General features: G+C 44.0%; 2 protein-coding genes across 2 annotated transcripts in view; one reads left to right on the top strand and one right to left on the bottom strand.

Moving 5' to 3' along the window:
- Positions 1-905: 905 nt before the first annotated feature.
- On the bottom strand, positions 906-6,320 carry DOLK (dolichol kinase). Its single transcript, XM_040607769.1, has 2 exons — positions 6,262-6,320; positions 906-3,459 (listed from the first exon to the last, which is right to left on the bottom strand). Exon 2 carries the CDS (start codon positions 3,351-3,353, stop codon positions 1,782-1,784), a length of 1,572 nt encoding a protein of 523 aa, XP_040463703.1. The 5' UTR covers positions 3,354-3,459; positions 6,262-6,320; the 3' UTR covers positions 906-1,781.
- A 44-nt stretch (positions 6,321-6,364) lies between these two features.
- Positions 6,365-16,907, top strand: part of NUP188 (nucleoporin 188) — a 29,363-nt gene continuing 18,820 nt past the window's right edge. The window contains exons 1-15 of the mRNA XM_040606352.1: positions 6,365-6,426; positions 8,301-8,355; positions 8,961-9,034; positions 9,611-9,695; positions 10,398-10,478; positions 10,939-10,983; positions 11,604-11,696; positions 11,836-11,955; positions 12,325-12,536; positions 13,328-13,442; positions 13,967-14,167; positions 14,874-14,963; positions 15,543-15,608; positions 16,128-16,247; positions 16,697-16,823. Coding sequence (XP_040462286.1) covers positions 6,401-6,426; positions 8,301-8,355; positions 8,961-9,034; positions 9,611-9,695; positions 10,398-10,478; positions 10,939-10,983; positions 11,604-11,696; positions 11,836-11,955; positions 12,325-12,536; positions 13,328-13,442; positions 13,967-14,167; positions 14,874-14,963; positions 15,543-15,608; positions 16,128-16,247; positions 16,697-16,823 — 1,510 coding nt within the window. The 5' untranslated portion in view covers positions 6,365-6,400. The remainder of the gene's footprint in view (positions 6,427-8,300; positions 8,356-8,960; positions 9,035-9,610; positions 9,696-10,397; positions 10,479-10,938; positions 10,984-11,603; positions 11,697-11,835; positions 11,956-12,324; positions 12,537-13,327; positions 13,443-13,966; positions 14,168-14,873; positions 14,964-15,542; positions 15,609-16,127; positions 16,248-16,696; positions 16,824-16,907) is intronic.

Below are 16,907 nucleotides of genomic sequence, written 5' to 3'. Positions count from 1 at the left end.
GGGGACGCTGTGCCCCAGGTCACTGCTGCGCCCGGAGAGTGGGTGGGGGGCGAGCGGGGCCCTTCGACCCCGGCGCTGTTCTGTGGCATCCGCGGTGAGGGCTGTGGGTTGTGACAGAAGCAGCTGAAGCTTCTTCTGTCTCTTCCCATTGGAAGAGTTGATCTCAAATGGCACCTTCCAGCTGCAGAGCGATGGTTTATCAGAGATTCCCTCTCACCCCACCGCGCCCCGCAGCACGCACCATCCAGCTCAAGCGCGTAAATGAAAGGAAGGAGCTGGAGGGGATTTGCCGGGTCTCCTGTTGGATGCCAAGGAAGCTCAGCCCAGCGCACTTAGGGAGTTTGGTTTCCTACGAAGAGTACCCGAGTACTCACCGTGTTACTAACCACAGCCGACGGGCCGGTGCTGACCCTCAGGAGAAGCAGCACCGACCCCAGGCAGGCGGTGGGTGCCTTGGGCCACGCTCTGCTCCGCAGGGACAAACCCGACATCGGCTCCTGGGGCCGGCTCCGCTGGCCCACAGCAGCAGCTTCACCTCAGCCCTGGTCTTGCTCTCAGCCCCGAGATGGAGACCAGGGCTGGGACCGTACTGTGTGCTGCGTGAGCTTGGGCTCCACAAAACTGTTCACAGAAGGGAGTCAAAGAAGCGTCAGGAGTTAAAACTCCTTCCTGCAGACGAGAGCCCTGTTCTGCTCTAATGGACACCTGGCAAACTGGCGAGAAGAGATCGTCAATACAGAAGTGTTCAATATGTAAAAATTAGGTGGGTTTTTTTGGCCACAAAATGGTAGTTATTTTAATTAAATGGACACAGTTAAATGCCTTTACTCAATTTGTTGCTAGAAGCATTTTTATAAATTGATTAGATATCTAGCTGAAAAAATGTGAAAAGTAGAAAACTGCAGTAGTATTAGAAAAGTTTATTGACTTTAACAGATTTTTCTGCTTTTGTCATTAATGTGTAATTAGTTTTATCTGTGATTTCGCTTAGCTTCTCCTATATTGAATATTATTCCACGTGAATCTAGAGATTAAGATCTGGAAGAAGAAAAAACATTCTTCTTGTTGCATAAACCTTCAGGGCTAAAACTGCAACCCTCGTTAGCGCTGTTTGGAATAAACAGTCTCTCACATTCGCAAACCTCCCCTGCCCGCCCTGGGCGAGCCGAGCTATTGCAGCTCCCGGGTCTGAAGTTGCATCCGTGCACCGCAGCGTGTTAGCGCGGCTCTTGCCCACAGTGACCGGCTCCGTCTGGACAGTCGTACTCTGTGCGGCCACCCCTGTTCTAAAACACGCTTTACATTGTGCCTATACAGAAACACGGAGTTCACGTATTCAGTAGTACAAGATGGCAGGACTCAGTACAGCAAAACGAGTTTTGGCTCTGATAAGATACAGAGGTGGCAACATCTGAGAGGTCTGCATATTTTTCTATTTCTTTTTTTCCTAATTGACTTACCTCTTCTGCCTCGACTTCCTTTGCCTCTGGGCACCCAGAAGAAACTTGAACTGGATTATTAAACACAAATGCCGTTTTTATCAGTTATGCTTGTGCTCCTGTGAGAACATAAAGCAACTCCTGGTGTTTTAAATGGGGGGGAAAAAACCAAGACCAAACCAAACCCTTTATTTTAAATAGGTCTTTTTCATTTCTGCTTCGAACAATTTTATCTGCTGTACCAAAAGCAGTGTTTATATCAGCTTTGAGCTCTCCTGGCTGTGCATATTCTGTTACCACTTCTCTCCAGAAAGGGAGAAACCTCTGTTCCTAGAAACACTGCTATGCCATAAACATTATCTGGAGGTAGAGAGGCAACAGCAGATTATCAATTTGGGTGGTATAAGCTTCCAAAAGTGAAACTAAGGTCACAGATGCCAGAATCCAGGCATAGCTGGAGTTGAGGTTCACACTGCTGTCAAAGATCAGAATAAGAGCCACAGCAATGATCTGGGCAAAAATAGCAGTCATTGTCCCTTCAAAGGTCTTCTTTGTTCCTGGCCACTTGATTTCCCCCACCGTGCTGCCAAAAATGGAGGCAATGGTGTCTCCTACCCCGACTGCCAGTACCCCAGAGTAGGGGACCAGTGCCCCTGCCCCAGGCAAGGTACCTTTAGGAGCACAAGATCTGGGGAACAACCACACTGGGAGGGACATGCCAAGGAGGAGATAAATATGAGTCAGGATTAGAGGTCCGCTGTCTCTTTCATCCAAGAAGAGAGACAGCAGATGCCTAAGGGTTTGGCCAAATGGTTTGATCCTGAAGTACCGAATATACTCTAAGATGACAAACACTGCCAGACACAGTACTGCCGCGACGTAGAGAAGCTGGCGGTCATAAATTAGTCCAGGAACGTAAGTAGCTACAACAATGAAATGGAAATATTTCCTGGTTATAGTTGAGGCCTGGTGTTTTTTAGATTCAGATGATCTCTTAGCATTCTGGTAGAAAACTACACCACACGCCGAAGCAGCCAAAAAGGACCAATATACAAGAAGGTAAACTCTTGTCTGGGTCTGAAACAGAAACTGGAGCAGCCAGAACAAAGGGTTCCTCTGGATCAGTCTGTACAGCCAAGGCATGATGACCCCTAAGCCTAGCACCGCTGTCATCATGTGGAAAAACATGGAGGAGATCCACGTACCCGAATCCATGAAAATGAAGAGCACAGTGAAAAAAAGCCCAAGAAGAACAACTCCAACAACGGCTACCAGAAGGAAAAAGTCTATGGGATCACCTCTGCCCTCAATTACATTCAGGGAGCGTTTAATGAGCTGATTGAGAACGAAACTTATGCCTCCAAGAACTAGCAATGCTTCTCCAGGAGTGAAACATCGAGGCAACAAGTACAGCAAGATCATACTGAGGTAGACAAATATTAGCAGCACTTCTAGGACCTCTATCACTTCTGAAACAGTCAAAGAGTGCTTCATGGTATAGATAATTACACTGCCAGCCACACCAGTAAGTATGCAAGTGTTGGTTGGCACAGGTTTTGTGATGCCAACTGCTATCACAGACAGAAAGAGAGCAACCAGCATGCCAGTGGAAGCTACGACTATTCCAAAACGTTCGAAGTACACAATGCCAGCAGACTTGCACCTCTCCTTCATCACTATGCCCAGCAAGGGAATGACCATGCTGGCTGGCAGGAGGCCGCTGTTTGCTGCTGCACGGAACTGGAACACAGCCCCCCCCAGTTGGAGCAGACGGTCCCATTTGAATTGGACATAAAAAGCCTGGATGGCGAGAGCGACAGCACACCAAGAATACCGGTCCCACACCGCTGTGTGCACAAAGAGAACGATGATCAACACGATCAGGGATTCCACCAGCACTGGCTTGTTTAACATGATTCCAGTCCAATGTGGCTCAAGCTTTCAAAATCTTTCTCAGGAGTCCCCGATGTGCTCAATAGTTGTCCATTAGGAAGAACTCCTTTTCATGCTACTGCAATCCCTATTAAAAAAAAAAAAAAAGCAAACAATTAAAGTGACTGCTAGAAAAGCTAAAGCTTTCACGCAGTTATTTTGGTCTTAAGCTTAATTTAAACGGATAATTATGTGCCAATTGTTAATGTCAACACACAGGTGGATAAAAACCCCATAAAACCAATGAGGTAATTGGTCATCCAAAACCGGTAGCTTCCTCTGAGAGTCCGAGAGGTCAGCCTGCAGTGGCAGAAACACCGGAGTATTCAGATACAGTTTCAAATATTTCTGTTGCAGTATCTTTGAATTGAAATGTGAAGCAAATAAGCCATACATATTCCCAGAAGGGTCACTGTGATGGTGTGAATTTGAAGGACAGTTAATTTAAAAGTGTAAAGGTAACTTGGGAACCTAATTTTGTAGGTAGTTTTCACTGTATGTTTTTCCAGAATGTTCCTCCTTTTATTAAATATTTCTCCTCCCACTGGTGTGCAGAACCCTCTACGTACCTCTCTCTCCTTCTGTCACTGGTGTTATGATTGAATACTTTACTACTGCAGCAGGTGTTTTATAATGCTGCATAGTATTTACAATAGAAGTAGGAAAGAAAATATCACAATTGCTGGGGGTGGGGAGTCAAATGGTATACTTTATCTAATTTTGATCTATTGCCTGTCAAGCTAAGCTGGAGATCTGAGCACAGAAAAATGAACAGGGCTCATCTTGCCTGTAGCCATGAGAGGATGCTTATTACACCCTTAGTATTAAGCAGCTTAATTTCTTTTGCTACTACAGCAATTCTAAATTCTAAAAGTGTATTCTAAAATACACTTCTAGTCCATCTTGACATATTGGCAATTTTCTGTTTAACTCTAGGCTGTGTTGTAGCCATATCATGTAATTATTACACAGTTTCATACATGAATAAAAAAGTCTGATTTATTCTTCCTTATCTTTAAAGAAAGATATTGGCTCCATTTCTCTTTAACTCATCGCACAGCCTCTTCCCCGTCAGCTACCTTCATTCCCATTTTCCAAGTGAGAATCCCACACTCCTACTTTACACAGACTCTAGATGTGTACAAATATGTGAAATATTTTAATGGTAGTCATTAATGACAACGGACAAATATTAGCAAGTGTCATCCTAAAAATGCTTACTTTATCTTACTTACTTTATAAGTTATTTAACTAACCTCTGGCATGCACTATTTCTCTCAAATTCAAGGGTAAGTAAACCTTGTAAGACATTCTTGATCATGATCTAAAGCTGTCATTGTTTTCTATACCCCCTCACTCCCCTGTCTCACAAACGCTTACTGCATTTACAGCACTTCCCCTTCTCTGAATCAAGGCTCACAACCAAACTAAACTTTGCTTTAAACTTTTGGACTATAAGATAAATAGTTGAGATAATCAGCAATGTACATGATGACTCTGTTGGGTTAAATCACATCTTATCTTTGCAGTACTGTGGGCACTCCCAACCAGCAATTGCTTATGCAATTCTCACCAGCATTTATTGCTTTCTGGCAACCTTTACTTCTCCTTTTTCGTAATCTGATGTTATGTCTTAACCATACACAAGCCAACGCCATTACACTGGCACCTCTTTGGGGTTCTTTAAAGGTATCAGTTTCTGTATTTCTGTTGGCAATAGAACGGCTGATCCATTTGTATCTATCCCTGCTGGATAAGGTATCTCCAGCTGAAACTTTGGATTGCTTCATCCTTTCTGGTCTAATCTTAAGCTGATCTGCAACAAGCTTATTAAATTTTGTTTTGCCAGGCTCACGGCTAATATCTACATTAGCTCATGGAAGACTAGAAGTTTATTTAAAGTTCTGGTTTGGGGTTTCATCCAGTGTTGAATGGTATCACCAGATTACAAAGCTGATTAAGAACTTAGTAGTAGTATTACTGGGCAACCATTGAAGTTTGTACCATCAAGCTCCCTTGCACTGTGGCTCTGGAGCATTTAGTTATTCATGACTTCGCACTGAAGACTCCGAATTGCTAATGCATTGCTTCATGGCATCCTTGGCCTGAAATACTTGATTGCCCAACAACTTCATTAGGTTTACTGTTGCTTTACAGCTAAATCAGGCCAAGTGTAATCTTTTTGCCATCGCAACTCATTTTTAAACAGAATGGGAGAACAATTAATCATACAGTCATTAAAATGGAAGAGGCATGGGCAATATCTACCTACAGCTAATAATGGTTTTGGGGTCCCACCCCTTATTTCTAAGCACAGGGGAGGGGGAAGCTTAAGACTTGTTTGAAAAGAGGCAGAGTAAGTAGCACATGCTAGCCAAAGGCTGAAACAGACCTTCCCCTCGGTCTGGCAATTTTAAGGTTGTAGCCCAGCTCTTGCATCAACAGCAAGACACGGCAGCCGGCCAGCCGGGCCGTGAGACAGGGAGGGATTCCGCCTGGCTCCGGTAACACGGCCTATCTCAGTGCCGAGTTATTACATTCTCCTGTGCCTGCTGCAGTTCCCTCCTCCACACCCGCCCTGCAGCTGCCGCGGGGCCCGCCGCACCCAGCCCCCGCCGGACGAAGCAGCTGCTGCCCGTCCCGTCACCCGCTGCCCGGGGAAGCCTCCTGCGGGCGTGCTGCCGAAGGCCGGGCAGCCCTCGTCCGGCTGCAGCACCGGCCCCCCTCCGCGCCCGGCGCGGCCCCCCTTCCCCCAGGCTTCCCTACTGGAAAGCCGCAGCAGCCGCCACAGCCCCCGGAAGGTGCCGGAGCACGCTGCCCGGGCGAGCCCCGGGTCCCGCCAAGGAGCCACGGCCTTCCCCGCTGCACCGGGAGCCGAGCGCGCACCCACCTCGCAGGACGCCGCCATGCTGCCGCTGCCGCCGGTCACATGACGCGGGCGGGGCCGGGCCGGGGCCCCCACGTGACGCCGGCGCCGGAGAGGCGGGGGGAGGGCGCAGCGCGGCGGGTCACGTGAGAGGGGAGCGAAGATGGCGGCGGGCGGGCTGTGCGCGAGGTGCGGGGGCGCGGCGGCGACGGCGGGCGCGAGGGGGGGCGCGAGGGCGGCCCCGGTCCCGGCCGCGCGCGGGGACCCTCCGCGGGGCGGGATGAGGGGGGCGGCGGCGGGCGGTGCGGGGGGGGAGGTGATGGGGCAGGGAGGGTTAACGGCGGAGGGGCCCGCGCCGGCCCGGCCCCGCCTCCCGCGCGCGCGGCGAGGCCATGCCCCGCCCCCTCTCGCCGTTGTGCCGCTCGCTGAGGCGCCCCGCGGGGAGCCCGGGCGCTCAGCCCCGCGGCCGGCGGTGGCTGCTCGGCGGCTCTTGCGTTTCTTTTCCTCCGCCGTATTGCGGCAGGCGGAGCGTTCGGCAGCTCTGCGAGGAGCCTTCGCTTAGGCGAGGCTGCAGCCCCACTCACGCCGCCCGGAGGCGCCGACCAGGCCTTGGCCGGTCCCGGGGCCGTTGGGCTTCACCTGCTGGGCAGCCCTTTGCCGACAGAGCGGCCAGCGTAGCCATCTGGAGGATGTGTAAAGGAGGCGATTCGTTGAACCCCAAGTTCAGTCATCACTTTAGATTGGTGCTTTTGTTTGCCCTGGACACGTTTTTTGGCGTTTATTGTAACGTTTTATGCTCTGGAGCGTTCCTACGTGTCTGATTCTTATTCAGTGAATGCCTGTAAGCCCTCCTGGGACAACGCTGCTGTGCTGTCACGTGTGATCACCGGGAGAGCGCTCTCCCTCCTTAGCTGTCTCGGAGCAATTAACAAACCGGCACCAAACCGTGCTCTGTGACAGACTGAAGCGGTTAGGACGCGGTAGAAAGCAGAAGGGCTGGCTCCGCCGGGCTGGTGCTCAGTTCTGGGCAGTTCCTTTACCAGTACAATTCAGTGGCCTTCCAGTGCCCAGTGTGGGCGCAGCAGTTGCGCCTGCAGCAGCTGACTGAATCGGAGAGGTTCGTTAGTTTACACACTGGGAGGTGCACCCAACTATCGAGGAATTAGCTGGTGGAAATTATGTTGTTAGGTGTACTGGAAATAATAGGTCTCACTGTTCATTTAAGTGGCACCATGTGTCAGAAGTTGCATATGACTTTCACTGCCATCATGAGTTATTTTGATGGTACTGTTCTAAAAATAAGTTAATGAGTGTTCTTGCTTTTGTAGATAGTCTTTGCGTGGGGAGCTGTGGTGTTTAACTCCTGGTTTGGGTTACGTTGCTGACAAGTGATCGTTTCTCTAAGTTCCTGAAATATTTTTTTTAGTAAACATCTATTTTCAGAGCTGTTGTGGGGAGATTCATTTTTCCTGGATGTATGTGGCAGGGTCAGGATTTGATCTGTAGTACCTTATAGTGTAGACTGGCTTTTGTGCAACATACTTGGGGAGAAACAAGAAGTCGAGGGTAAATATTCTGAAGACCTGCAGCAAATGATTCTACCTTTTGTAAAGGTGTTGCAGTTCTTCAATTCCAGTTTTATGTTCCACTTAGAGGGGAGGATGAAACTGTTGCAGAAGAATTTGTTCGGAGGAGAGCATCAAATGTAACTGCATGAAATACTGCTCTGTGCTTCATTGGGTTTCTTTTTACTAACCTCAAACATCCAAGTAGCACAATCACATTGAGCTAGGAAACAGATATAAATGTGGTGCTTCTTTAACAGGAGTTTGCAAGTCTTGCTATATCAGTTGTCACCCTCTTTGGGACTTCCCTGGGTTCTTCCAGGACATGGGAAACTGGACAGCTAAAAACTAATGTTCCTTAAATCATTTTTCTTACATCTTATATTGCAATGCAATCTGCTCTGATGTAATTGCAGGTTTGAAAAGGGGTAAGCTAAATGGCAGTCTGAAATAGTGTTCATCATTAAAATACTCTCCGCCTTTTCCCTTTGCTTACAGGAGCAGCAGAGAATTATGGACAATTCTTCTCGGCAGATCGGCTTTAAGAGAACCAGTAAGTCCCTGTTTTGCTAAGCAGGTTTGCCCATAACTGAATGGACTCCATGGCCAAATATATTATTTGTACATGTCTTTGTATCTTAGTGAAAATGTGCTTTGCTGCTTTTTCTTCTCCCTCAGTGTGATTTTTATTCCTTTATCTCTGCCACTTGTTCATTCTTCCATTCCTTGTTAATAGCTGCTTCATGAACTACCTGGGAGGGTGTATGTGAAAAGGTGGTTCCCTTCTGGAGAAGACATGAGTGCTACTTTCTAGGCTGGCTGGCCTGGTGTATTCATGAGTGGTACAGCCTGCTTCCTTATTTGCAGGGATGGAGCCCATGTTTTCCAGAATTTGCCCAGAGGTTGGAAATCCAAATGGTTGTGAATCCAGTCCATTGCCTCCTATTTTCTCTCCCTTCCTGTGATTAGGCAAGGCAGCGAGCTGTCTTGTACAATAATGTACTTTGAATCAGTCTGAATCAAAAATGCTTGTCTTGTGTTGTTCCTGTCTCTTTGTGGTGGTGAAATTCCTTTGCTGCACTTAAATTTAACAAATCTGATACTTGGCAGTATATGTTGAGGAGGAGTCTGTTCAGTAGTATTTGGTTCTTTTTTTAGGCACAGATTGCAGCAGAATTGAACAAGCATTGGCAGAGATTGTTAGCGGGACTTTCATACTATAAACCGCCAAGGTATGGTGATTGCCTGATCTTAGAAATTAATCTCTAAAACGGGGTCTCCTAAATAAGTAGAGTATCATGTTGAATATTTCTTCCTGATTACGTAGAAATAGATTATTAGTCCTTGCATGACTTGGAAGTTTCAGGAGAGGAGTAGTAAGAAAAAGTACTGAATCCACATAACATCCTGGGCACGAAATACAGATCAGAAAGAAGCAACAGCAGTTTCTGCTCTCATTACTGATGTCAGGTAGCTCTTAACCCTTGCCTCTGCTGAGCTGAAGCAATTACGTGCAAGTATGCAGGCTGTGAGGAAGTGACTCCTCCTGACGCTCAGTCATCCCAGAAGGATAACTGGATTCCCTTATTGGAACAGGTGGAATGAATGTAGCCTGCATTTATCATAGTAATAAGGTTATGAACGATGTTGAGTTTTGTCTGGTGAGAAGGTTACAGAATATTGTATGAAATATTTAAAGGCCATTGAGGAAAAAGCAAATGTTCAGTTTAAAATGATAAAACTAAGGCTATTTAGTTCATTCCTTGGAACCATGCATTTTTAATGACTAAAATTTCTTTTTTCTTTAGTACAACTTCAGCAGAAAAAATAAAAGCTGATAAAGATGTGGCTGCCCCACTGAAAGAGTTGGGTCTGAGGGTCAGCAAGTTTTTGGTGAGTGAAGGTGCTATCTGATTGTATTTTATTCCTGCACTTGGAATACATTATTATTTGGATTCTGATATTTAAGTAAACTTGTTGATGTTGAATAGAGGCAAACTTAAGTTCCTTTCAGTTCAAAATAATCTGAAGGAGCTTAGAAGTACATGTTGAGGCTGTAGGTCAAAATTTTCGAAAGTGGTTAGTGACCATGAGGTACTTTGGTTTTTCTGGTTAACATCTCTTTCTGCTGCAAAGGGCCCTGCTTTTCAGAAGCAGCCACCTGGTTTTGGTCTCGGGTTCTTTCAAGACATCTGAAATTGCTCAGCTAAAAACTTCTGTCCCTTAAATCGGTTGCCATGTTTGAAAATACTGTCGGTTTACCTGCAAGGTTATGTTCCTTCAAGCTGGAAGTTTAAAATTCAGTGGCTGGGGACAGTACCTTCATTTGAATGATGGTTATGCCCCTTTTGCTGAAGTTAAAGTGGCTACATCTAAGTGACATCAAAGCCTATGTATTTTGCTTTAAACAAGTGGTGACTAAAGCAAGCATCTGCCTTGATGCAAAAGTTTTCTTTTCACATATTTTGGAAGTTACTTGTTTAGAAGAGAGGAGCTGCCTGAGTATTTGGGGTGAATCTTCATCTTTAATGGATTCAGTTGCCTTTAATTCATTGCAGAGCATCTTTTTTTTTTTTTCTCTCTCTCCACCCCCAGGGTCTGGATGAAGAGCAGAGTGTGCAGTTGTTACAGTGTTACCTGCAAGAGGATTACAGAGGAACAAGGGACTCACTGAAGGTCCATAGCTCCTATTTATGTTCTATTTACTCCACATCTTTCCTTAATACCCGTGGTTTGTTCATGCATATGGTCACGTTAGTCTGAGTTCTTATTTGGAAATGGCTTTGTAGCTTTTCTTTGAAATTACAATGCCCAAATGCTGCTTTAAGGAATGTGATAGCAGATATCCAGGCCTAACTTCCTAGTATCTCTTCCTGCTTTGAGCTCTCTGCAGGAACTCGGCTCTCTATGTCAGGAATACAGGAGAGCTACAGATTTGTGAAGGAGAGCGAGTGGAGATGAAGAATAAATATGTAGTTAAAAATGAGTGGTTTGGGTTTGTGCTTTTGGAATCTGTCTTTCCGAAAGAAATGGAAAAAAAAATGTCCTTTGTTTATGTCAGTCTTTTTTGTGAACATGTATTTTGTCGGTAGGTATTTCTGCAATAAATATTTATTTTGTTATGTTTTGCTTACAGACAGTTCTTCAGGATGAAAGGCAGAGTCAGGCTCTGATGCTGAAGGTTAGTCATTTCCATTTGTATTTTCTGTTGAAAAGATCTGTTGACAGAGAACCAACCTTATTTCTATGGATCCAGAAAATCTTGGAATAATTGAGGTATTCCTTCATATAAAGAACAAATTTTAGAAACTGGTTCTGAAATAAGGGGATGTGCTTATAGGTTTGAACAGTGTTAACAGTTGCTATAGAAAGGAAATTTTAGGCTTAGTATCAGGGAATTTAGCTGGGCAGACACGCCTCCTTGTTTTCCAAAGCTTGTAGGTTTATGTTACTGTCTGAAGTGACAGCTCTGAAATGGAGACTGATGATTATATCTGACAGAGGGTAACAGGCATGAGGAACAAGAGATCATCTGTCTTTTTGCCTTTCTTTTCCAAGTTTCTTAGCAGTGTAATTATAGACATATCCCTATGGGCATGTTTTATTGACTTTTGTAAAGTTAATTAAATATTGGTTTGGTTTTTTTCTCCAGATATCTTAAAAACTGCTTAGTTGAAACTCCATCTGTAGTAATGTTTGAGCACTATATATTCTTGTGAGGAAGGCCTTGGCAATGTATGGAAAGTGTATGGGAGCTGGAGAGAATACTAAATTGGTATTGATTACACTATACATTCACAGCTTGCTGACTATTACTATGAAGAGAGGATCTGCATTCTGCGCTGCGTCCTCCATCTACTCACTTATTTTCAGGATGAGAGGCACCCTTACACAGTGAGTAAAGAAACCTTTTTGTCGGGGTGATGTCATTGAAATAGGCTAAATATTTAAGTTGTGTAGTAATTGTCTACTTGTGATTGTAAAAAGCAGGTGAGGTGCATGTGAGAAGTTCACTTTTATTTGTTTATTTAAGGCACAGTACTTCCAGTGTGTTGAAAAACTGGACAAGGAACTAGTTCCTAATTACCGGAAACAGTTTGAAGCGCTGTACAGAGCAGAAGCTCCTACATGGGAAACGCATGGAAATCTCATGGTATTTTCTTTCTGCCATTATTTATCAAACTTGTAAAGTCTTTCTGTATATGTAGTGTAGTGGAAAATGCGTATGTGCAGATACAGTTAAACAGGATGTTTCTCTTTAAGAGAACACACTTTGGCTCAGAAACAGAGAGTGTTATGTGGAACATACTGTTCCTTGTGATAAATCCATTGATAGCCCTAGGCTAACAGATCCAGACTAACAGTGTGCATCACCACTCTGTATTTATAGTGGCTTTCCTTGCCATTGATACACACCGCTGGCTACACAAGCTGTTGAAATGCTTCAACACTTCTCAGTTTGTAACTGCTTTGACTGACCTGTGAGCTTCAACATATGATGGTAGAACTTTTCCTTGTGCAGACAGAACGTCAGGTCTCCCGTTGGTTTGTGCAATGCCTCCGTGAACAGTCCATGCTCTTGGAAGTCATCTTCCTCTACTATGCATACTTTGAAATGGCACCTGATGAACTTCTGGCATTTGCAAAGATGTTCAAAGAACAGGGATTTGGCACTAGACAAACCAACAGACATTTGGTAGATGAGAGCATGGATCACCTGGTGGATCGTATTGGGTAAGTATCGTGTATGTTTGTAAAGTGAGTACAGAGCAAACCAATTATTTTCCTCAGGGAAAAAGCATTTATAATTCTTGCTGCTGCCTCTTCAAAGCACCACTATTTCAGGCTAAGCTTATCTTGATGAAGGCATAATAGCTTTTTGGGTCACTTTGGTGCTTTGTGGCAAAGCGAAGGTGTGATTGCAAATAGAGAGGTATCCATATACTAGCTTTAATCTTACATATAATTTTGCCTCTGGTAAGAACGGCAATGAAGACACAGTGCCACTCCTCCTTAGGTGGTCTGGTAGCAAAGTGAAACTGCCTCTTCGGAGTCCTGTGCTGGCAGTCTGGCTGCTACCTGCACGGAGGCTAGCATTCCCTTTCTAACCTGTGTTGTTAACTGCGTTGCATCAGATCAAGCTATTGTGGGCCTGCTTACAAAATGTCAGTAATGTCTTGGTGTTGCTGCATGGGACATAACTGGAGCTGCAGCCAGGCAGAATGAAAATTCTGCCAAGTGGCAGAAAGTTACAAAGATGGAAAAGCGATCATCAAATTTCAGCGACCTTTTTTTGTCTGTTCAACCAGAAATGGTAGTTCTGAAGATCGTAATCTGTCATATACTAGCATTTCAAGACAAAATTTGGATGTAATTTCATGTAATTTCTTACTGCTTCCAAGAACAGCTGAACAAAAACAAACTAAAGGTTGTTTTTTGACCACTTGTATTTTTTAAACCGCCCCCCTCTGAATTCTTAAATAAAGTTTATGATCTACTTGTTTTTGTTCTTCTCCTGCTTGTAGCTACTTTAGTGCTCTTATTCTGGTGGAAGGCATGGAAATTGACTCCCTCCATGAGCGTGCTTTGGATGACAGGACGGAAGAGCACAAGTTAGCCAATAACAAGTGCATCCACCAGGTAAAGTGCTGGCAGAATAACCCCTCATCAGCACTAACATTACAGAATTTACTGAGATTACCCAAGAAGTGCTGTTTAAAGATTATGTCTCTAAGTGTCTGGTCCTTGGGTTTGTTGACCAGGTGTAGGAACTAGCATCCACATAACATTCTGCGGCAAATAAGAACTAAATTAATTCCTCTAGCCCTTATATTTCCTTGGTTATCCTGGGGCTTTCTCTAAAGAAAGATTTGTGCGAAGAAATAGGCATTGCGAAGCTTCCAGAAGGGAATGAAACAAAAGATTTAGTGTCAGTGCTTTTAGGGCAGAGAACATCTGAGGTTGGACCAACTGTAAGTCAGTAGACAGTGCAGAAAATGAGACCGAGGCTGCAAACATATAATTTGGTCAGTTCCATGTTTGAAATAGTTACCTGCATGGAAAGGTGACTGTTAGGCAGAAGATGCAGTCAGCTGTATGCTTGCTGAGTATAAACTTCTTTCAGAAGATCTCAGTTGTTTTGCTTTTGTCCCGTCTCTGCGCAGGAGATGGACAGTCAGCTGCTGCAGTTAGGGGATGTCTCACATCATGCTCCGGTGCTTTTGGCGTGGGCTCTGCTCCGTCACACTGTAAACCCAGAGGAGTCAACAAACGTTATCAGGAGAATGGGCAGCACTGCTATCCAGCTGAATGTTTTTCAGTATCTGACAAAGCTGCTGCGATCACTGAGCAGTGGGGGGAAGAATGTAAGTTTCTTATAATTACATATGTAAGCTCTTGAAGGTTTTTAATTGTACTGACGTAAAGGTGTGACGGGAAGTGGATGATTTTGAACCAGTGTTCTTTCAAACTAAATCTGATTTTAAGCAGAAGATGCAGTAAAACACATCATCTTACCTTCTTTCAGTGAAGATCAGAAATGAAGTTGAAACATATTTTTATACCCAAAGAATAATAAAAAAAAGCTTTTGTAAGTTTTGAAGAACTACATCTCTTTGGAGCAGAATGGACTGCTTTTAATCACAGTTTGTTGATTTTCCTCCAAAAGTGTAGTTGGCATTGTGGGTCTTGGGTATTAGATTATTTAACTCTGCACTGTTCTCTATATATGGTTTCATTAGACAATACTGTATATGTAAACTACTTCGTAGGCAGAAACCAGGGAAGGCAAATCCTTTTGCTTTCTTTGAACATGAAATGCTTAATTTCTTTTTATGTTTGGAAGACATTTCTAATGATAATGGTAGTGGCAAGATTTCTCATTTTGGTGAAATATTTTGCATTAATGTGGACCTTAACTAATGAATGCTTCCTGGTTTGCTGCCCCTCTGCTGACTGCAGCAAAGATGTATGAAAAAGGCAGTTACTCAGTTTGTAGAGCAGACTGATTACGGTTACAGTAAGTTCTGTAATTCAGTCTTTCCTGTAATGGTCTTGTGTATTTCTTTCCAGTGTACTGCCAGCACAGCTTGTATGTGTATTTATGGACTTCTTTCCTTTGTCCTGACATCACTGGAATTACATACATTGGGCAATCAGCAGGTAAGCATTCAGGGCTCATTGTGTCTGTTACCTAATTTAAAATAACCTGTCATAAATGATGATAATTACTTTTGTTGAATTGTAGTCCTGCATTTGAGACTGAAAACTTCATGTGACTTATATACTGAAGAGTGATTTGCTTTTTCTCCTGCTACATTTACACAATGCAAACTTAATAAAGACCTCTGCAAATTGGCTGATTAACAGTGAAAGAGCATGTCTTGCACTTGAAGTCCTATGGGTTTGAAATTAACTGTTGATGTGTTATTTCCAAAACAATGGAAATAATATATACTCCATTTCCAAGTCTGAGAAGACATCAGGTAGCCCTTTGCAGTTATAAGTGAACATACTTGTTCTGGCCAATCCACTCATGATAAGGAGCATGTCTTTAGCCTACCTGTGTGTTCTGGGTTTGGGTGTGCTGGGTCTTTCTGTTTTGACTAGAGGAAGTAGTTAAATCTTGGCTGGTAAACATGGAAACTTAAATTCCTCCAAAGATGTGGCTGAACTTGGTTGAGATTAAATCTCCCTGTGTGAATTAACCTTTATTTTTCTCTGTCCTCTCTTCCTTTGAAGGATATAATTGATGCTGCATGTGAAGTTCTGGCAGCTTCCAGCATTCCTCAGCTCTTCTGGAAGACAGTGAGTGTGTTTGCAACTTCTTTGACCTTGCTTATAACTAAAACCTGATAAAAGATCCCCTGTTAGGAAATGAACAGACTGATTGTATTTAGTTAGTTTTAGGAGGGCCTGAGGAGCTAGTGTTTGTTTGTATCAATCTTTGATTTACTTTTGCCCTTTCCTGCCTTTTAGGTACAGCCTTGGCTTTACTCTTGAAGGATACTGGAACAAGTTTTAATATAGGTGATAGTTTAAACCAGGGCTGGGGTTGCAAGGATTGAACTAACTGCTGGCAAAAGCATCGTGCTTATTTTTTTGTTGTCACAGAATTAGGATGATACGTAGTGCGTTACAGTCTTCCTGCCTTATACTTGCACACTGCCTCATGCTTTAGTCTGTGCAAGGACTGGAGTGATACTTTTGTGCATGATTAATGTTAAATGTACACCTTAAAAAAGAACTGTATCCTTGTGTTATGCTGAGACCATTTTAGCATTTCTTTTTAGTAATAGGACATTTGTTTTCTGTTTCCACCACCAGGAACCTACTGCAGGTCTAGGTATTATCCTGGACAGTGTGTGTGGTATGTTCCCCCATCTTCTTACTCCGCTCCTTCAGCTGCTCCAAGCCCTTGTGTCTGATAAATCTACTGCAAAAAAGGTACAGGATCTCTCTTGCTGTTTTGGAGATGATTTATTTTAAGTCAGGGATAACATGCTGTGTGATTATTTCTGTTATTTGTGCTTATCTCAATTACAGACTTAGGTAACAGACATCAAGCTTTTGTCAAAGAGCAGGGGACTGGGCTCCTTTTTAGTCCTGTGCTGTTGCAGGACTTCTGGCTTTTAGAACACTTTTTTACTCTAGCGGCTGAAGATTAAGATGGCTAATTTCTCGGGTTGTGCTTTACCCATAAGGCATTCCTGATTCATTAGATGAGGCTTGTCTGGACATGTGGGCTGTCTAATGATGTTTTCGTAGGGTTGGTGTATTAGGAGGATGTTGTACGCATCAAGAAAACTTGCCTATTCCTGGAAATGACCTGGTTGATTCATTTTTAAGGAGGTCTGGCTCTTCAGCTGTATTGTTTAAGCTCTGTCTGTATGCAGGTGTACAGTTTCCTGGATAAAATGTCCTTCTATATTGAACTGTACAAACATAAACCTCCTGATGTGATCTCTCATGAAGATGGCACACTTTGGCGAAGACAGGCTCCAAAACTCCTTTATCCTCTTGGTAAGGAAACTGCACTTAACCTTTTCTCATTGTGAAATGGTTTGGGGAATTCAGTTCTTTATCTGGATTTTAACTTGTGGGTAA

This window comes from Falco naumanni, chromosome 9, assembly GCF_017639655.2.
Source record: "Falco naumanni isolate bFalNau1 chromosome 9, bFalNau1.pat, whole genome shotgun sequence".
In the NCBI taxonomy this organism is placed as follows: domain Eukaryota; kingdom Metazoa; phylum Chordata; class Aves; order Falconiformes; family Falconidae; genus Falco; species Falco naumanni.
Note: the sequence above shows the minus strand (reverse complement) of the source record. Positions and strands in the feature narration are given on the sequence as shown.

Excerpts from the sequence above, each read along its gene's own strand:
- DOLK (XM_040607769.1), bottom strand. The coding sequence starts at position 3,353 with ATGTTAAACAAGCCAGTGCTGGTGGAATCCCTGATCGTGTTGATCATC.